Source organism: Rattus norvegicus, chromosome 9 (assembly GCF_021556685.1).
Source record: "Rattus norvegicus strain SHRSP/BbbUtx chromosome 9, alternate assembly SHRSP_T2T, whole genome shotgun sequence".
Classification (NCBI taxonomy): domain Eukaryota; kingdom Metazoa; phylum Chordata; class Mammalia; order Rodentia; family Muridae; genus Rattus; species Rattus norvegicus.
In genome coordinates this window covers 32,175,909-32,197,998 of record NC_141542.1, presented here as the reverse complement: position 1 = coordinate 32,197,998, position 22,090 = coordinate 32,175,909, and the positions used below count along the sequence as shown (strand labels likewise).

The window sequence follows — 22,090 nt, the reverse complement described above, 5'->3', positions numbered from 1 at the left end:
TTCTTTAACTGTCTCAGGAATTCACTGTAAGTAGAAATGAGCGTATATGGAGGTGGGGATTAGAGAGGACAGAACCATACTCAAGCCTGAGCTGCATATAATTGCTGGCCTATGAATTCCCAATTAGAAATTTAGTCACTGTAGACAATGGTGTTCTAACACTGAGCTGTGGCCATAGTTGGTTTTGTCATGCAGGTTCAGCCTTAGGTGGTGTTGACTCTCTTGCTTCAGTTTGCAAAGGCTTTTGTTTGGGTTCCTTGTATCCTGGGGGTGGGGGTGGGAGTGGGGGTGGGGGTGAGGGATTGAAGCAATTGAGTTTTTTTTTATTTTGAATATCAAGAAAATAGAATGAGAGAAGGTTGCATGCAATTTTAGCATTCAAGCCCATCCTGTCTTCCGATCAGGAAGAACAAACAGAGGCTGAGTGAGATAGAAAAGGAGAAATGGGAGAAGAGGCAGAACTGATAGAGAAACAAGAGAAGCAGAAAAACTGCACAGTTAGATTTAATGATTGCATCATAAAAGCTGCTCGAGCCTGCCTCTTTAAGGAACGCCAAGGCCACTTCAATTTCATGGCAAGAAGTAAGTAAAAGGATTCGACACTGTATTTGCAACCTCGCTTTGATCGGATGCCAAGTAGGGAAATGAACGGATTAAACTTCAAATTGCCCATCTTCAAAAGGACGTGCTAGGGAACTTATTTAGAATTTAGCCTTTTAATTTAACATAACACTTCCTAACCATGTGCTCATCAATTATTGAAAGACCAATCAGAAAGCAGGCCTTTCCTCCTTGAGAATCTGGAACACTGCCTTTATCGAATTCCATTTCTGCTTTTTTTTTTAAAGTAAATGTGTGTGTGTGTGTGTGTGTGTGTGTGTGTGTGTGTGTGTGTGTGTGTGTGTGTGTTCATAAATGTGGCTGTAGAGGCAAGAAGAGGGTGCCAGATCTCCTAGAGCTGGAGTTACAGTTTTGTGAGTAGCTGATATAGGTGCTGGGAACCCAAGCCCAAGTCCTTTGCGAGAGCAACAAGCTCCTTTAAACACTGAGTCATCTCTCCAGTCCCTCTTTCCCTACCTTCTAATTACATCATCATGCGGTGTCCCTGGGAGATGGATTTCCCAAAATGAGCCTGCAAGCTAGAAAGCATCAGTAGGCCCTTGACCTGCAGTTTAGAAAGCAAACGAAGTCTCTTCCAGAAGCTTCTTGCCATGAAAATAAACCTAAGACTCAGGCAGGCCCGGGCTAGTAGAACGTGCTCAGTTCTCCTCCGCGTCCGTGTTCTTCAGTTCTATACCTGTGACTGTCTAACAGGGCACTGGGGGTGTGAGGCTTAGAACCCCTCAGAAATGGAGAGGAGGAAAGAGAGCAGCAGAAAAACAATGGGAAACGTAAAGTTTGTGCTTTAATTTTAGTTTTAACAATTGAGCCATTCTTTTAAAATCCTCATACCTGTCTCTTAATATGATACAAATGCCATTTCAGTTTCATGGAAAATCAGTTAGAAAATGCCGTTTAAAAATAATCAAGTTAATATGAATATGTAAGTCTTTTGATCGTGGTGCCCTCCCACTTAAAGTCACAATCTCATTTGCATGCATCAGATTAAACACATATTCTATTTACCACCTATTCTCTGCACTCTTTCTTAACAGCACCCCTGACAGACACACATCCATAATGGCACAGTCACCTGAGGAGAGATTCTGAGTTTTTGAAAGACTCTAAGGAAGTAGAAATTAAACCTGGACAGAGGAAGGGAATGTGATTATGGATGTGTCAGATTCAATCTTGCCTTTCCCACAGCATCTTTATACAAAGGATCCTAAGTCACTTGGCTAGTGCATGTAGAGGATCTGACTTGATCAACGAATAGAACAAATACTCCAATTGGTGGAGTGTGGGTCGGAAGGCTATTCTTCCAACATTAACTCACTCATTTCTCTACCTAAAACAAAATAGCATGTCCCGGAGAGAAGTGAACAGAAGTGAAAGAGAGCCTGGAGAGAGAACAACCTTCCTTTGGGACCTTTATGTTTGCCTAGAATCAAGGGAACAGAATGGGGCAGGGGTGGGGTATGAGGTTAGTAGGGTAAGTATTAACCATCTTCTAAATGGCCTTGAATCTTTAGCTGTACTTTGTTTTGAAAACTATCGGGAGCCTTAACAGATTATAGAGGAAGGGCCATGCTTGAGATTTTCTTTTAGAAAATCCTCTCTAACAGTGACCATTCCAGGTTGCTTTTCAAATAAGAAGCATGCCTAGAACAGTCACAGGGCTAGCTTCTGGAAGCTCAGAAATCAGTGGTAACATGAAGACAGGATAGGGGGAGTGAGGGCTGAAGAACGATGAATCCAGAGAATTCAGGGGTTGTTGAGTGCTTAACGTCAGTGAGGAAGAGGAAGGGCCAGGACATTTAGCTTCTGGTTTAAGCAACTGGGAAGATGGGGACAGATAAACAGCGATTTCTAACTTGGCTTTAGAACCATTTATTTAAGGTACTTGTGGGCTATCTCACAGCATCTACCCGGGACACAATGGGATACGGGGTTTCAGCTTGGGTGTCATGCCTGAGGCATCATTCATCATATTGTCTGCATTGAACTTGCCAGGTAATTTAGGCTGGCTGGCCAGTGAGCCCGAGGGATCCTCCTGTCTCTGCCATTTCAACTCTGGTATAACAAATACACATCACCATGATTTGTTTTCGATATTATGGTTTGGGATCAAAGTCAGGTTTCACTCAGCAAGCACTTTCCTAACACCTGTGAAGCTCTTCAGAAAAGAAAGAAATGTCCGGGACTAACTGGGTGTACTCGCTGGTTTTGTATGCCAACTTGACACAAAGTAGAGTCATCAGAGAGGAAGGAGCCTCGGTTGAGGAGATGCCTTCCTGAGATCCAGCTGTACAGCATCTTCTCAATTAATGTTCAACGGTGGAGGGGGACATCCCTGGGCTGGTGGTTTTGAGTTCTGTAAGAGCAAGCCATGCGAAGCAAGCCAGGAAGCAGCACCCTTCCCTGGCTTCTGCATCAACTCCTGCCTCCAGGTTTCTGCACTGTTTGAGTTCCTGTCCTGACTTCCTTCAATAATAAACAGCAGTACGGAAGTATAAGTGAAATAAACCCTTTCCTTCCCAACTTGCTTTTTGGTCATAATATTTTGTTGCAGCAACAAAAACCCTAACTAAGACACGTGGGCTTTGCATTTTAAGCATTTATAGTTAATTTTATATGATGCATGTAAACATTCCTATTTGCTCTTTATAGTCTTAAATGATTATGGACAGAGGCACTGGTGGATACAGACAGAGACATGGGCAAAAATTGAACTGAATATAGACAGTGATATTTATATGAGTACATAGACATAGAAATAAAATATCTTCTACCTTCTAATATGATATTAATAATAACAACTCACATACTGCACTCACACTTCAAATACCTTAATTGTATTGATTTACATCATACTAGGGACACCTCACAGAGATGGATGCTGTTATTGTTCCCATTTATAGAAAAAATAATGGAGATATCAGTGTGTCAAGGTAGATTGGGACCAGGATTTGAAGTAGGTCCCGAGTGAGGCGACCATCAGTATTGTGACCCAGCATGTTCTGACTATAAGAAGGCAGCCAGATATTTCCTTTGTTCCAAACACTGTGCTCCTTACACATCTGTATACAGCCTTAAGTTGCTTATACTTAGTAGGTAAATCAACACTTGACTATAAAGTCCAATTCCATCTCCAATTACATGAGCATAGTTGGAGCCTACATCTGACCAGATTGATGCTCGCCACAGATGAACTCGCACAATAAAGGTCAGAGCAGGGAAAGAGTAGATGCCTCAGGAGAGGACAAAGCTTTCATTGGCTCTTGAGAAATGTCCCAAGTGAGGTGACCATCAATACTGTGGCCCAGCATGTTCTGACTATAAGAGGGCAGCTAGATACTTCCTTTGTTTGGAATAGATGACCATGAGCCCAGGCCCAATGAGCTGATTAGCAGAGGTCAGCGTTCCCGTCTGTTCTCAGAGGGCTTGTCTAGCCTACCCTTTTCATCATCCTGTAGATGACTACCTCTCTGTTGCTCCTATGAGCTCAGACATGCCTTTGGTGAGGCAAGAGTTCTGGTTAGCCTTCTATTGCTGTGTTAAAAACCATGACCATTAGAAACTTGGGGAGGAAGGGATTTGTTTGGCTTATCCATTCTGGGGCATAGTCCATCATGAAAAGTCAGGGCAGGAATTCAAAGCACAAAGGCACAGAGACAGGAACTGAAGCAGGGACTATGGATGGATGCCGCTTACTGTCTTGCTCCCAAGGCTTATCATCAACTAGTTTTCTTATCCCTTCCAGAAGCAGCTGCACAAGAGTAGCACTGTTCACGATGGGCTGGGTCCTGTTGTATTAATCACTAATCAAGAAAATGCTCCATAGACATACATGCCTGCAGTCCCGTCCTAATTAAGGTGTCTTCTTCCCAAAGGACTGTAGTCTGGATGAAGTTGACAAAAACCAGCCAGTGCACTTGAGCTAATCTCAAAGCTCCAAGATATTTACAAGTAGATGATTGCTTGGTATAACCAAGAACCACATACCTGGGGCTGGTTGGATCGGACCAGAATAACTTGGATTAACGGGATGAGAGAATCTTACACAGAGATTAAGTAGCCCGTCACCTTGTGGAGTTTGAACCAATGAGGTTCACACACAAATAGCATCTACAGATTTCTGTATTCATTTAGTTATCTGACTCTCTACTCCTTATTAGATAGCCATGAACTAGGTTCCAAGCAAACAGGCTCCGGCAAGGAGGGGATATGCTAAGCAATATAGACTGTATGTCATTGGCTGAAATTCTATTACTAATCATCGGTAACAAGACTGGTTGAACTGACTTCATGATGGGAGGGTCAAATTTCTTTGCTCTCATCCTGGTGATTAAACCTTCTAGGGAGATGACCAAGTCAGCTAAAAGACTGATACTGTGACCACGAGAAGGAAAGTATATTCATGTATCTTCATCCCTGGTTCACAAAGCTCCAGCACCCTTTAAGTAGCCAGAAGTGATGTGTCTTCTGGTGTGCTAATGGAAAAGATGGGGACCCGTGTCAGTCTCAGGTGAGAGTTTCCTATCAAGGCAAACTCTGATTAGAAGGTGGGTAAATTCCCAGAGGAAGAGACAGATAGAGTTCATCACCAGCAGCCGATGGTGAACTGTGTCCATGTAAGGAGGCCTCCATGCAAACCCAAAAGGTCAGAGTTTAGGAAGCCTCTTGTGGAATTACTGGGAGGGTGGTGTGTCTAGGAGTGTGGAAGGTGTGTGTGTGTGGCTTCTTACACACTTGCTATGTGCTTTCCACTATGTGGCTGTTGCTAAGTTGGCTCCTTTGTAATGAATGGATAAATGTAACTATGGTGAGGGAAACTTTGTGGGAACCAACTTTGTGAGTATTACGTCAGGAGCACATAATAACCTTTATCTTGTGATTGGCATTTAAACTGGGCACAGTCTTATAGAACCCTCACCAGTGGCCTGACACTGTCTCCAGGTGGATGGTACTATAAATTGTGCAGCACCCAGTGGAGAATTCGTGAGGAACACACAGTTTAATGATTAGAAGTGCAGTAGCTAAGAGTAGAGAGTAGCAAGTAGGTGTCTCTATATTTTTTGGTCACAGACACTAGCATTTAGCTTAGCTGGGCTGTAACCCTAGACTCTGGGCCTCTGTGCATGATGCCACCCTGTTTTCATCTTGGGCATACTTCTGGAAGAGAACGAGCTTTTTTCCTTACACTATTCTATTACACTGGCCACTGGGGTCACATGTTTTCATATTTTCCTAAGAGTTGCAGAAACTATAAGTTTTTATTCTAATTCTTTATGATAACTTTCATACCAACATTTATATTATTTTGATTAATGAGGGATTTCCTAAGTTGTAAATGTTTGATCTCATCTCTGGTCAAAAGACCATTGTCACTCCTATATATTATTTTGGCTTGGGATTTGGGGAAATCTGTTCTCATCTTTTGTTTTGTTCTTGTTTCTGGTTTTTCTGTTTGTTTTCCTGGTTTTGAACATGTAACAGCTCAGTAGAATCAGGGAGATGGAGACTCTCGGAACAAAACAACCTGCAGTTACCTCACACGGCAATGCTGTGCAGCCAGCTGGGGAGAGCAGAGCAGAATGGTGCATGCTGGGTAATGTTCTGTGCTGAGAGGTGTTCATGGGGAAACAGTGGTGTTAGAAAGTGAGGCTTCTTTTACAGTTTGGGATTTTTATTTATCATGTTTCTCCTGGGTCCTTATGAAAGGGACTTAGAGCTCTTTCCAAAGACTTCCTTTTCTCAAAGTAGACCTGGGATATGAATTCTGCCCATTTCTTTTATCGATGAAGAAAACTTCCGACTTCCCTGTAGAGACTAGAAAAAGGAGAAAATGAAAACTTTCATCATGATCCCTCAACTGACAAGCTAAGTTCCCAGCCTGCACTTAAAAACGCCGAATCCATCGAAAGATAGAAAACTTGAAATCCTACATTCTCCAAGTGATGAAGGACGTGCGATAATGAGCAGAAGAGGGGACCGTTTGTTGGAGAGGAAGACATTGTCGAGAAAGGAGGAGAGGGTTGAGCGAAGCAGTGTGGGAAGGATAAAAAAGAGCACAGTATAAGGGATGTTTATGAGTACTGTTGTGAAGCCCATTACATGGCGGCATGCTCATTTACAAAAAGGAAAACCTCCTGGGACTGAAGACAGGGCTCAGAGCTTGTACAGCTCTTACAGGGGGCTCTAATTTGGTTCCTACTACCCACTTCACGTAGCTCACCAGTTTGGTTCCTACTGCCCGCTTCATGTAATTTACCAGCTGTAACACCAGCTCCAAGGGATGCAATGCCCTTTTCGGACACGTACCCATTCCCACCTCCCCTCCCCGCACACACCATTTAAAAACAATGCCTGCTATGTGTGTTACCAATGATAAACCACAAGCTTTAAAGCCCAGATTTATTTTGGAAAAATTGTATCCACTAGACTTTTTGGTAATCCATATTCTTGGTTGTCATTTTAAAATTGTATGACTACACTCATCATTCTGTAAGGCCATATGACTTAGGGGAGTTGTTTTACATGACAGTAACCACTATTATAAAATCATACAGGGGTTAAAAATAAACTCTGCTGAAAGGACAACGTTAGATCCATGAGCCTTAACATAGTTAAAGGGGTATTTATTTGTGGCTTCAGAGTCTGAGCTGCAACAACCTTCAGAAGCGACTATTTGTCGAGCCTTGTAGCATCAAGGAAGAACAGCCACATTCCTGGGAGGCTATCATACCATGTACACCTTCCCCACTGCGCATTACTACACACTGCCATAGTGCACTGGGAGTAGATGGAAAATTAAAAGTGAGATGACTTGCAAACCTGGAAAGCAATGGCAACCTTCTGACCGTATCTCGTCATCTTTCAGAAAACAGAAATTTCCCATAATAGGGTTTATGACATACAGAAGGCTTTATTACTGTCGCTTTGAAATGAAATCATAAGTAAATACTTTCCAACTTCTGTTTTATGTCTTGTACGATCAATGTTAAGAGTGAAAACCAACACTATAAAAGCTCACTCCTTTGACTCTCTAGCGATATCTGAGAGTTCAGTATCCTAAGGCCGAATAGTAGAGACAGCCATGATGGAACAACGTAGAGGCTACAGGGAGATCTCACAGCCAAATCTGAGGGATTCCACAGTGAAGAAAACTGCCCGGTGAGAACCACAACATTTAACTGTGTGCTTAGCTGACACTGGGAATCAACACAGTAATAGATTTGCTATGGTGGAGGTGGAAGACCCCTGTGGCTGATCTTCCTGTGTAGTTGTTTTGTCTATAAGTACATTGAAGGGCTAGATGTGTGTGTCTTCCTCTAGTCAAATTGTCTTTTATCCCATTATGAATATTTATAATGTCACTTATGGAAACCTTTTCATTTTTGGCCAGATCTCACTCACCCTCATTGCAAGCTCCTGAAAACATAGAAGCAGACAGCAGATGTTTATTATCAACACCCTAGGTATGAAGCCCTATATGGTCCAGTGAAAACCCTGGCCCCTGAGCACTGAACTGGAACTCCAAGTATGGGTATCAGGAGCTCCTTTTGCGACTCCATTCTCTAGGCTAGGCCCTGTACTATATAAGAGTAAACACTAGCTCAAGAGCAATGGATAATCAAGGATGCATTTGTTTCTCTCTCTTTGGGAGAATGGATGTGTGTGAGTAGCTTCTTGGGTACCCACTTTAATCTTCCCCACAAGGATGGACCGTAACTTGGAGTTATACTCTAAATAAACCATCTTGTTCTCTGTTTCCCTAGCTTTTTGGCAGGATATTTTCTCACAGCAACAGGAATGACATAGGACACTTATGTTAGAAGATGAGGCCAGGCAACTATGGTGTGGAAGTGACTATTGACGATCAGTAGACAGCTAGTGCTGCTGGTTGGCTGTTGAAAACATAGAGCACAGACATAGGGCCATTTGCTTGAGCCCTTGGCCCAACTCTTGACTGTTTTCCTCTAACATGAGCATGTATGGTTGGCAGCTCAAACTGATAAGCATCATATTTTAAAAAATGATAGTAATATGAAAAATGGATATTCACTGAGGGACCCACCCTCTACTACTCAGTTGCTTGTTCTTAGACCTTGGTGAGATGGGGAGAGAGAACCTATCAACTGAAAAAATAGGTGACCCAGAGAGAACTCAAGAATTTGCTCCTAAAATACATGCTAAATGAATAATGAGTTTTTATCATCCTAAACTCTCCCATTCCTGAGGATGCTCATAACTAGTCAAACCATTGGCTAAGTTTTGGCCAACTCAGAGCACTCCTACTGTGCAAAGGGAAAGGGTGCTAATTATCAGAACTCCTATCTGGAAAGCACAGGACTGGGAGAAAGGATTCCTTAAGGAACGCCTTACAGTGGTAACTAGAGACCAGGCTGTGGGGCTGGTTTGCCCCAAGACTTGAGAGATGATGGAGAAAACCCATTATTGTGCTTATGGCAAGGAAAGATGCTTGGTTTGCTACTGTGAGGGAGAGAGAAAAGAACAAAGATGGGAAAGAGGGAGAAAGAATCTATCAAATGTCTATAAGTATAAGGAAGCAAACAAGCCCAGAGCTTTGGGTTCTCGGGATAAAATGACATATTGCTATACAAGAGAAAGAGTGGACGGGCATGGGAGATAAGCATGAAGAGCTATGGTGGGTTCAGCCTGGGCTGTTCTAGGTTTGGGAGGACCGTGGGAGTGTACATAAAAGGCTAGGACAAATACTTCTGGATGCCAGAGAGAGAGAAAGCTCTTCCCCGACCACAGAGATCTGTCCTAAAAGGCTGCAGGACTCATGAGTTCCGAACCCCACACCATCCTCTTTCCTGTGGTTACAGTGTTAGCCTCGGGCCATTTTATATTTATCCTGCCTTTACTTACACTAACAACATTCCTTCCTGTCAGTCTTGTGGTCTGATTATTCACATGGTTCAAAAGCACCTCTGAAGCCGGGACCCCAGGGGCTTTGACTGATCTTAACTTACCAAATGAGCTGGGACTATTAATTTGTAAAATGATGAGAGTGAGGAGGGAAAGGTTAAATTCACCATCCACTAGGTCAACTTGAGGTTAAAATTCTATGAGTTTGAAGCTGGAGAGATGGCTCAATAAGTCAGGTTCCAATTAAAAGCAAGGACAATGCAGGTGGAACCCCAGTGCTGGGGAAGGGACTGGAAAAGGTCAATTCTGGAGTTCATAACCCAGCCAGCCTAACTAAAAGGATGACCTCTGGTTCACTGGGAGACTGTACCTCAAAAACCAAGGTGGAAAGAGATTGGGAACAACACTGGGCAACAACTGCTGGCCCCAACCTGTGCATAAGACACAAGAATACTTAAAGCACACACATACAATTCTATGAATCTTGTAGAAGCCAGTGTTCATGCATTTTGACAAAATACTGTTGACTGTTGGAATTTAAAACCCAGGAGCTTTTTTAATTGTAGATATTTTTCTCTTAAGACCCATTTCACCATTAAAAAATGTACAGGGCTTAATATACACCAGTTTTCTACTTGTAAGTTCTCTAAGAAGAACTCTATAGATAGTGTTAAATATATACACACGGGGTTGGGTATTTAGCTCAGTGGTAGAGCGCTTGCCTAGCAAGCCCAAGGCCCTGGGATCAGTCCCCAGCTCCGAAAAAAATATATATATATACATATATATATACATACATACACACACACACACACACACACACACACGTTTAGTTCTCTGAATTTCCTTTTATTACTCTGGGTGTTCTCTTATTTGTGGCTGCGTTTTACTGCCATATTAAACTTTTAGACAGCCACATGTAAGAGTTAAATAAGCCCCATCGGTGTAGCCTCCTAAGACCTAAGGAGAGACCAGGCCTTGTACCAAGTTAACATGCAATAGGTGTTTTCCATTAGAAATAAAATTGTGTATTGAATTAAGCATTTTAAATCATTGCTTTGTATCAGAGTCTTAGCTCTACTGCAGGGAGGAAAAAAGGGAAATCTTAGTGGTTTGGTACAATAAAGGTTGATTTGTTTATTTTTGTTAATGCTGAAACAAAGTTGGCTGTAGGTCCTATAGCAACTACTTTTCTTTCTCGTGGCTACCCAGGCTAAGGAAGCTTCTGTTTCTGGCCACTGTGCCTTCTGTTTTAACTTTCTTCTCTCAACAACCAAGGCTGCCTGCTTTTGTCATGTGACACCATGTGAGACTCCTGACCAACGGATTTCTCTCTCTGTTTTTATCAGGAAAAATTTGAGGGACTGTTCCGGACCTATGACGAATGTGTGACGTTTCAGCTGTTTAAGAGTTTCCGACGGGTTCGAATAAATTTCAGCCACCCCAAAGCTGCAGCCCGTGCCCGGATAGAGCTTCATGAGACCCAGTTCAGAGGGAAGAAGCTGAAACTCTACTTTGCACAGGTAAGTCTTCGCCCTGCTGTTTTGGCCCAACAGGTACTTGTTGCTTTTTCAGAAGAACCAGATTCAATTTCTAGCACCCACCTGGTAGTCCACGAACATCTGGTGCCCTCCTCTGACCCTTTAGGGTGTCAGACACACGCATGGTGCATATATACATATGTATATATACAACACATTCATGCACATAAAACTTAATTTATAAATAAAAAAGTCATTGTTAATTGAAAAATAAATTAAATTAAAATGTAACTGGAAAGATGGTTATGCAGTTAAGAGAGCTGGCTGCTCTTCTAGAGAACTTGAGTTCCATTCCTAGCACTAATATGGTGTCTCATAATTGTCTGTAACCCGTGGGGATCCAATGCCCTCTTCTAGCCTCCCTAGATACTATGCACCCATGAATAGGTTTGCTGTTACAGTGAGTTCACTAAGAAATTAATTTAATGGCTATCTAAGACCTGCTCAAGATAAGCCAGTCAACATTCTAGAATGGAGAGGAAAAGGGAACCATGAGCCCCCACCTCCAATTGAGGGGCTTTAGACAGTTAATGAATGTTAGGGGAGGGAGGATGTTTCCTTGGTGGTGTGATCTCTGGTAGGTTGAGTATGTTCCAGGGGATGGTCCTTTTAAAGTCAGTACAAATTGGACTCGGTAGATATGAAAACACAAGGAGGGGAAAGGAATGCAAATCTGATCAAAATACATTTATCTCTGAATTAATGTTTATAAAACAAGGAGAGAATTAGATACAGCTACTGAGTCCCAGACTGAGCAGTATCTGTGTCCTAGGACAGAGGCTCTAAGAGCTGCCAAGCTAAACTCTAACTAGGACAAGTCACAGAACCTCAATGAGACTTGGAGTCCTCATCTATAAGATGGCAATGATGACGTTATCAACCCATATAGCTGCCATGATGATGACATGGAAAGCTGTGTGCAGCAGTGCCTAGATTTTGGTAAAGGCACAATAAATTCCAGCTAGGAACTGCAATAGAACCGATCGCACCACAGTTGACTCCCAACCTTCCTGACAGAATTGTGAGTAAAATTTAAATGATAAGCTTAATGGTTTGATAAACATATTCATGAAAAAGTTACAAATCCATGAAATTAATTTTATGTTTTGCAAAACCAAACGCTCACTATTCTGAACAGGGCTAGGTAGCACATAGAGAAGTTCGTGAAGCCCATAGCACTAGTTGTTAGTATCCATTCTCCATCAAGGCTTTATCTATCACTAGGGAACAGTCACCTCTCAAATGTGGCTTCAGCCACAGACTCCTGCTAAAATCCTACATCTCTTATAAATTCGTGTAGCTAGGGCAATCTTAGATCATCATTTATTAAAATCTGCTTCAGAACCAGTTGTGTCAGCTACAGAGTCCTGCTAAAATCCTTCATCTCTTATAAATTCGCATAGCTAGGACAATCTTAGATCATTGCTTATTAAAACCTGCATCAGGACCAGTTGTGATAGTGTATGCCTGTAATCCCAGCACTCTAGAGCCTGAAGCAGGAGACCTGAGGCCAGCCTGAGCTGTACAGTAAGGTAGGTACATAGATACGTGATACATACATACATACATACATACATACATACATACATACATACATACATAGATGATAGATAGATGATAGATGCATAGATACATAAGATGATAGGTAGGTAGATAGATAGACAGACAGACAGATAGGATCCCATTAAAAGGTAACAGTGAGTTACTATGTGACTCAGAAATACTCTTCTAGGTACTAAAAATAGGGAACTCAAACAAATACTTTGGCAGGAATATTTATAACAGTCCTGTTCACAAGGCCAACAGTGAGAACTGCCTAAAGTTGTTTAACAGACAAAGTGATAAAGAGACTATAGTATGTCCACAAAAAGGGATATTACTCAACTGTAAAAAAAAAAAGAGAGAGAGAGAGAGAAAGAAATGTTGATAATCCATCACCAAATAATGTGCCTTTAAAACACAATGGGAAGCTAGACAAAAAGCTCACCTGTTCTATGGTTCTAGTCTCATAAAAGTTAGGTAAGTTTAGAGAAGTAGACACAGCTTGACCAACTGTCAGGGGGAAGTAGGAAACCTCAGTGGTAGTCTTCATTTAAGGGGTGCATAGTTTTCCTTAGAGCAATGGGAAGGTTAAGGCGTTGTTCTTAACCTTCCTAATGTTGCACCCCTTTAATACAATTCCTCATGATGCGGTGACTCCAAACCACAAAATTATTTTTGTTGCTACATTGTAACTGTAATTTTGCTACTATTATGAATTATAATATGGCAATGTGTGTCTTCTGATGGCCTTAGGCAGCACTCTGGCTTGCTGGCCATCTAGCCTAAACTTATTGGTGAGATCAAGGTTAAAAAAAAACAAAACAAGGCACTGGTACCTAAGAAAGGACATCAGAAGTTGACCATTAGCTTCCACATGTACACACTCACAAGTGCACGCAAAGAAGTGCAGGGCTCAGCAACCCACTTTAGAAGCCCCCTAGGTAACCCTGGTACTCATTAAAAGACAGGAGCTGCTGTTTTAAAGACTAAGTCAAACAAGGAGTTCAGTCCACCATGTATTGTGAGGAGTGGTTGCCACTACAGTCTGGTCCTCACTGAAGCCCTACCCAGCTACAAGCATGGACAATCACATGTCTCACTATCTTGTTTGAAAGGTCCAGACCCCAGAGACAGATGGAGACAAACTGCATTTGGCACCCCCACAGCCTGCCAAACAGTTCCTCATCTCACCCCCTTCATCTCCTCCCGTTGGCTGGAAGCCTATCAGCGATGCCACACCAGTCCTCAACTACGACCTCCTTTATGCCGTGGCCAAACTAGGACCAGGTAAGTGCTTGCCCCCTCTTCAAACTAACCATTAGTCAGCAACCCAGAGCTGCCAAGTAAAACTAACAAGCTTGACTGCATAGGTTTCCCATCATACCTGCATTTCAGTGGATTCCTTGCTCCCTGTGGAAAATGGGAGGGAGGGATGATGGATGAGGAAACAGTGCCCAGCTCCGCACCTTCTGCAAAGTAACTCGGGAGCCTCTCCTAAGAAGACTCTGATTCTGGTTTGCAATTCAGGACTTAGATGCAGAAATAGCTACCCAGTGTTGGAGTTTCTCTGTGTATATGCAGAGATGCTCTCTCAGCTGGCAAGAGGCTACCTTGCTATCTTGACAGTTTTATTATTACCACAGATATGAGTATGTATACTGGAATCCTCTAATATATGTACCATCCTTTTTATAAAAATGAAGGCTTCCAAGTCCTGCAAGAAGTTCATGAAGTTGTGTGTGTGTGTGTGTTGTGTGTGTGTGTGTACACACATATATATTGCATATAAGTATGTATGCAGTCACATTGTTCCAGTGTTGATACGTGTTGCTTAATTGTTCATTCCAGTTACAGGCATTTACTGCCATACTTTTATGCTTTTTTGTGGATAGATATTTGGATTTTTTCTAAGTTTTTGTATTATAATCAAAGCTACCATTACCATTCTTGTGTGGACCTCTTTATGTACTTCTCTAGTGTTATTGCAGATTTTATACCCAGCAGTGATACCATGTCTAGCTGATGAAGCTCCTTTGTACTTCAAATTACTTTTCCTTGTCTTCTACAAAGAAAGGAAATGATTGGAATGGAAGGGGCAAAAATCAGCACTGTCAAAAGGAAAGATGAATACTGGCCCTTAAGTCAGTTCTTTGTGCTAGTGGTTCTTCTAGAGTAACTCAGGACTTTAAGAAAACAACCCTAACATCCTGACTCCACCCTAAGAGAGGTAAAGTCCAGAAACCTCTACTGATTCTAACCGACAGGTGAGTTTAAAAGCCACTGGTACCTAGATGCTAAATTCTAAGAATAAAGAACTTATAATACAGTCTCCCCAGTATGTATTACACAGTCAGGGAAGTGTTTGATTCGGAGTCACCCATCCTAGAAACCTGATTCTCATATGTACCATACGTTGTCAACCATGGGAATTAGAGTGGACAATGATCCTGGTTTGCCAATGATGCAAAGATTGGGATGTGGGACTTCTGTGTTAAAACCAGGAAATTCCTAAGAAGAAATGGTTGCTCTACTATATTCAATAAAGATGGAATCTGATTTGATTAATTATAATTCTCTCTGAGAGAATGGCTGCCTGTTCACTGTGAATCTTACCTCAGAAGCAAACTTCTCCTGGTGGAACCATGAGCCACTTGGCTTCTGGGGCCTTAGAAATGGCCATGGTTTCGCCCTCAGAGAGCCTCTGTGAGAAGCAGTAGGTATGCAGATTAGGCATGTAAGGGAGGTGATGGGATTTATGAGTACCTGGTTCACTTTCTCGAGTCCCAAATCTACAGTCTCCAATCAAGGAGGGCCATGACTCTGAAGGGCATTAGCATGGTGGCATGTACAAAAACAGGTTTACTCAAGTCAAGCCTTGGAAGGCCATTACTCAACACAGAGGCAAGAACCCTCTAAAGCCAAAAAGCCCCTGCAGGCTGCCAGCTTGACTCAGCTATGAACAGGTACACGTGAATGGACGTGTTGGATAATTGTTTTGAACATCAGCACATAAAACTTCCTGGAGAATCACCAAGACCCTGGGTGGCTGAGTTACATTTTATAGGAATGGAGCCTGGGGTTCCAGGGTGAGAACATGAATTACTGAGAACACTGCCAGGTAATTACAAGGCTTTGCTCATCATCCTTCAATGTAAGAGAGAGTGTGTGTGTGTGTGTGTGTGTGTGTGTGTGTGTCTGTGTGTGTGTGTATGCACACGTGTGCATGTGCTCATATGCACATATTTGTATGTATGGATGTAGTCTAGAGGTCAAACTCTAGTACCACTCTTCAGGTATCATCTACCTTTTCTGCTGTTTGTTGAGAGAGAATCTCACATGGTCAAATGACCTGGAACTCGATAAGTAACTAAGCTGACTGGCCAGAGATTCTTGGGGACCCACCTCTCTCTATCTCCTCAGCAGTAGGTTTATAAGTGTGTACCACTATGCCCATATGGCCTCTTGACAGTAGGTGTTCATGTTTAAACAACAAGCACTTCATCAGCTGGGAGCCATATTGCAGCCTGGTCTTCAGTCTTTACCAAAGTGGCTCCTTGGTATAAAATGTGTAGGTGTCGCAGCTCAACTGACACGTGCTTTGCCTACTGAGAGCTAGTAATCCAGTAAAATCTATTCTTTTTGTTGTTGTTTTGCTTTATCAAGGATATAAACTTCTATTTGGAGTCAGTGCCAGCAGAGAGTAGAACAGAGAGGAGATGAGGGCCAGCCTCAGCCTCCTCACTGGCTAGAAGTCACTCTCAGGGACAGACATGACCTAAATGTTAGAAAGGGTACATAGGACAGGGATTAGGCCCTGGCAGGGATACTTGTAGAACCTGTCACAAAAGAGGCAGAGAGGAAATGACCTCAGACAGTCAGGATAGGAGGGGTGTTTCCTGTGAATATTGAGCACAGGTGATTGACAGTGTTCAAAGGCAGGCTAACCTATGGCCTTCACCTCCCTGCCTCACATAAATGTATCTTGCACCATTTTGCAAGTGCCCTAGAGCTATTATCTTCTGCATGATAGACTAAGGGACTGAGCTGTGGTAAGACAGATGGATTTTCTCAGAGGAATGCAGCTGGGTAGTCGTCTCTTGTGATTCCAGGCAGGAATGAAGCTCCACTAGTTGGCCAGATGGTCTTCTGTTGTGTAGTATGGCCAACTTTAGGCCTGTTTTGCTTGGACACAGGATAACTTCTGTGAGTTGATGGTGTAAGTTCCCTGAGTTGATGGTGATCATTAATACCACACCAGCCTTTCAGAAAGCCCGACCCCAAGTATAGGGTGCACAAAGATGCACCAGTTCACTGCCATGTGCAATAGCAAATGCCAAGGTCACCAACATCTAGGGTTTCATCCTTTGCAAGGACAACTGACACTGTGTCCTTGGAATGTCTGCGACCTGGATGGAGTTGTTGTTGCTGTTGTTGCTGTTGTTGCTGTTGTTGCTGTTGCTGTTGTTTGGGGTTTTTAAACATTGCTATCTTCATTCCTTGTCAGCAGTTTGACACTGTTTCTCTTTTCGTCTACATCCAATGCGGATAAGTGACTTGTGTCCAATAACAGGGCTGAAATTACCAGAGGTCACATTAAAAGCCAGCATCATCACTTATCTGGTGCTAAAAAAGAACATCCAAGACTTGATAATTTATAGCGACAGAGAGGTTTCTTTTGGCTAGTAGTTCTGAAGGCCAGGAAGTCCAGGAATGTAATGTGAGCAGCTGCCCACTCATATGACATCCAAAGGACATGAGACAGCCAGGTGTGGGAGAGTACACCCTTATTCTCAGGTTTTGGGAGGTAGAGGCAGGTGGATCTCTGTCAGTTTGAGCCAGCTAGTCTAATAGCAAGTTCCCGGACTATATTCACTCAGATATATATATATATATATATATATATATATATATATATATATATATATATATATATATATAGTGATACCCTATCTTTTAAACAAAGACTCCACAGAGGAGTTTGGGACATGCTCTACAACGGCCCACTCTTGTGCTAACCAAACCTCGTAAATACAAGACTGGCATTAATCCATTCATTAGTACACAGCCATCGTGACCCAAATGCTCCCCCATGCTGCTACAGTAAGGAAGTGGAGATCTAATATATGAACTTATGGTGGGCCATCCAGTTACAGAAGAGGCTATTTCAGGCACAACCAGGAAGGTTCAACACTACATACTCTGAATTACCCCAACTCGGTGCCACAGAAAAATTTAAAAGAAAAACCACATTTGTCTTCCATGGGACACATGTGACAAATACTCCCTTCTCCTGTGGTCATTTCCTATTGTTGAACTCCAGCTCTTCCCTGCTTTTCAAAAGGAACATATGTGCTTTACCCATGTTGGCATTCTCCACTCCTGCCAGCGCCTGGCACATAGTAGATGCTCAATAAATATTGGATGGCTGAATACATAAACAAATGGGTGTCTCGGATGTTAGCCTCCTTAGAGACGGCATCTTCCGCAGCAGATTGTTGCTTTTCCTTGGCTTTAGCCAGACTGAGTCAGACAGCACTTAATTAATGTTAGCAATAACAAAAAAGACTTCCAGTATCGCCGTTAAAAATGATTTCATAAAGTTCGTTTCTTTAATCCTTGGGCAGCACCATTTCGGTGGCAAAGTATAACTCACTGGCATTAAGGGATAATTACCTGAGTTCTGGTTCTTTAAAGCGTACCATTTCTATGAGTTGTTTGAGAATTTCATACGAAGTATTTTGATCACGTTTACCCCTGCCCCTCCCCCATAACCCTTTTCAGGTCTACGCACTACCTCTCCCACACATCTCCAATTTTGTGCCATTCTTGCTCTCGTGGGTCTGACACTATCCTCTGCAACACAATCAAGCTTCCAAGCCCATGCTCCTATGGAAGATAGACTCGCCCTTTCCCAGAGACCACCAAGTATTCACAGCCTCCCTGTTGAGATGAACTATTCCTGATCCAATTCCATTTGTGTGCTAAAAGATGCCTGCCTTGGTTTTTTTAAGGCCTAGCTCAGGCAGCTACAGCGGCTGTGAGCTCATGAGGGCAGAGGTCATACATCACATCCAGAAGACACCCGCCCCCCCGCCCCCCAATCCTTCCTACTTCTGACTCTTATAATCTTTCTATCCCTTTCCCCCCAAGTGATTCCCAGCCTTGGAAAAGGTGGTGTGAGTAGTTGTCCCTTGTGACTGAACACACCACAGACATCTATTCTCTGCCCTTTGATTAGTTGTGAGTTTCTGAATTAACCACCATCCTGCATATACCCCAGGCCTTTCTTCTTCCAGGGGCGGGGTAGTCTCCGTCCTTGCTTTACTAAAATGGCTATCTGGGGCCTGGAGCACCGACTTTGTTCTCTTTTGCTCTGTGTATGGGGTGTTTACAGTCTCTAAGAAACAGAGGCTTCCTGTGATCTGTTTAGCACTGATGCCAAGGCTTCCGACCTGGTAATGCGCTAGAATTCTTTGTTTCTATTTGTTTCCCGGTATCTGCTATTCTGGATTGGAGAAGCAGTGTGGTGCTATATTCTTTGGGTAATGTGATAGGAAAAAAAAAAAGGAAAGGAAAAATAAAATCCCAGCACAGCCAAAACAGTGTACGCGCAGGAGCGGGCATAAACTGCAAACAGACTGCCAACCAACTAAATGAGATGCTGAGCAGATGTGAAGTGCTGGGCCTTTGTTCTGCTCTCTGGAGGGCGCAGAAGGTCATGCTCACTGCCACCGAGAATGCCCACAGGGGAATAAAAAACATTGTCTATTCTTTTCTCCCCTCCTGCTATTTTTAGCTCTGCATGGCGAGATCAGTTTTAGTTAACAGCCGAGGGGAGTTTTTAAATGGTGCTTCGGTTTCAAGTTGCCCATGTCTGCTATATTTAGATACTCTCCCCCACCCCCCACCCCCACGATTTCTACTCTATCAAAACATGTCGTCGTAAAGAAGCTTGGCTGCAGTCACCGCTCAGCACACAGTCTCCCTTCAAGTGGAAAAATATCTCTCACTAATTAATGTAACTCACCAAGGAAGACATATCTATTCCAAGCTCTGAGTCAGAGGTAAGGAGAATTCTTCTTTCGCAAATATAAATTGGCGCCCATACTTTGGGTGTATGGTGTGAATACTGCATGTTCCAAGACAGGTATGCTTTGCTCACAGGCATGAACTGTACACACAACAGCCAGCATCCCCCATCTCCAGTCTGCATGCTCTACAACCATGGCTCCCCACACGCAGGGGATGCGGAGCTCTGATTCTCCAACGGGCATTCGACTGTTTCTAGTTCCTCTCCAAGAGGTTTCCCTGAAGAGGGGAGTCACACCTGTGGAAAGGTCTTCCTTCTCAACAAGGTCCCGGATGCATCTCAGTTCTGCCAAGCAGCCACATAAAATCCCCACAGGCCTTATTTTGTCTGTTCTTCTTCCCTCTGTCTTTGTTCCATGAATTCAGGCCTTCGGTCTATCAATATATTCTGTGAAGTTACCTGGGCCCTACAGGTTGAGGAGGGACCAAAGATAAATGGCCACCATGATGAGATAGGTAGAAGAAACCTGTGGAAGAGGTTAATTGCTTTTGTTATAAATCTGAAGTTTTCCTCTCCCAGGTCTTCCTCTCTGTAAATCTCTTTCAACCTCTTCAGAAACAGGACAGAGAGGAAGGATACTAGAAATCAAAGTGAAGGTCATTTTCCTATTATGGCTTCATATTGCATCTACCCCTGCACAGCTCAGACCCCTCATCTATGACAGGAGGGAATATGACAGCGACTGTGGTAACTGACCTGGACTGGAGCATACTGCTCCTCTCCTGGGCTGACCAAGGCTGAGTATAAATGTGTGCAAACACCAAGGAATCAGAGAAAAACCTTTACAGACAACTGAGTTGTTTGAAATGCCTCTTTAATTCCAGTCCTCCTTACCATCCTTAAAAGTATTGTCTCTGCTCTTGGGTTATCTTGTGAATTGGGTCAGTGAGAGGGCTCAGCAGGTAACAGTCCTTGGTGCCAAGCCAGATGGCATGAGTTCAATTCCCCAGGCCCTACTTGGTGGAAGGAGAGAATTGACTTCTGAAAGTTGTCCTCTGACCTCCACACACTCTGTGGTACATGCACAAACATCCACAGATCCACGCTAAATAAATTAAATAGATAGATAGATAAATAAATGTTTTTAAAAAACATTTTAAATCTAGTGAATGGACAGCTACTAGATGGCTGTGATTTTAAGTGTTCAATTCCCTCTGCCCTTCATCCCTGGTCTTTTCTAGTTGCAAAGAATATCTGCCATGAAGTTAGGCTCTCTTCTTGCTTTGAGGTACTGACTGCCACTCAAGGTGTAAGCGTGAGGCTTGGCCGCATCTTTTATGTACTGTATGATCTGAAGCAAGTCCCTTACCCTCCTGCCCCACCAGTCATGATGAAACCCATATCACAGAACTGTATAATAAGCATTTAGTTATTATATAACCTACTCAGAGACTTACCTGTGTACCTAGAATTTAGTAAGTGCTCCATAACAGAGTTTTTACTTGAGTTTAAGGAGCACACCAGGTTTCTAGGACATTCAAGAAGCAAAGCGGACAGCTGCTCTAAATGGTGTTCAGCTTCATTGAAAAGATAGTCAAGGTGTAGAGGAACATTCGTGGGTGTGTTGGTTACCACAGACGGAGACAGTAGAAAGGGGCCCACATCCCAGGTGTGGGAACACACACAGAATTTACATGATGCTTTGGTCACAACCTGAAGGGAGTCAGCACTGGCCAAAGTGGAACCTCAGCTGCTCTCAGATTGAAAGGAGAGGCAAGATAATGATTAACTGGTGTGGGCTAACTACATCTCGTCCTCTTTCTCCTCAATTCTCCATCTACTCCTCCTCTCCCTTCTCTTTGTCGTCGTGGTCATCCTCCTCCTCCACCACCATCATCACCACCATCATCACCATCATCATCTCCTAAAGGACTTCAGGAACTTAAGCAGTTCCAGATCCTGGGAAAGTACCAGGAAGGACTAAAGAGCACACACCACTGTTTAACCAGGAACAAGCTTTGGGCTCAGTAGTTTCTGTGCTTTCCATCCTTCTACCCTGCTGCCCTGGGTGTATACTACACTCTACACAGGTGATTATTAACAGCTCAGTGCCCTCCGTAAGTCAACCCTGTATGTACTGAGCATTAACTAGTGTATATTCACTCATCAGTCTGCACACTAACTTGAGTGGATGAGAGCCCTTCTCTGCAAGCATGAAAATCTGAGTTCAAATCTCCTGCTCTTGTACAAAGTGCCAGATATGGCTAGATATTCCTGGAACTGGGTTAGTATTAGGAAGACTGAGACAGGCAGATCCTGAGAGCTTCCTGGCTTGCTAGCTTAGCTGAAGCTAAGCTTCTGGTTTTGTGAGAGACCCACTCTCAAGACAATAACACAGCAAGTGACAGCAACACATACTTATATACATACTCATACATACAGACACACACATACACGTTCACACATACACTTACATGTA

General features: G+C 43.0%; 1 protein-coding gene across 3 annotated transcripts in view; it reads left to right on the top strand.

The window, feature by feature from the left end:
• Rcan2 (regulator of calcineurin 2) overlaps positions 1-22,090 on the top strand; it is a 215,545-nt gene that overhangs the window by 182,561 nt on the left and 10,894 nt on the right. For all 3 annotated transcript variants that reach the window (XM_087564567.1, NM_175578.4, XM_087564568.1), the window contains 2 exon segments: positions 10,848-11,021; positions 13,697-13,868. In XM_087564567.1, coding sequence (XP_087420693.1) covers positions 10,848-11,021; positions 13,697-13,868 — 346 coding nt within the window.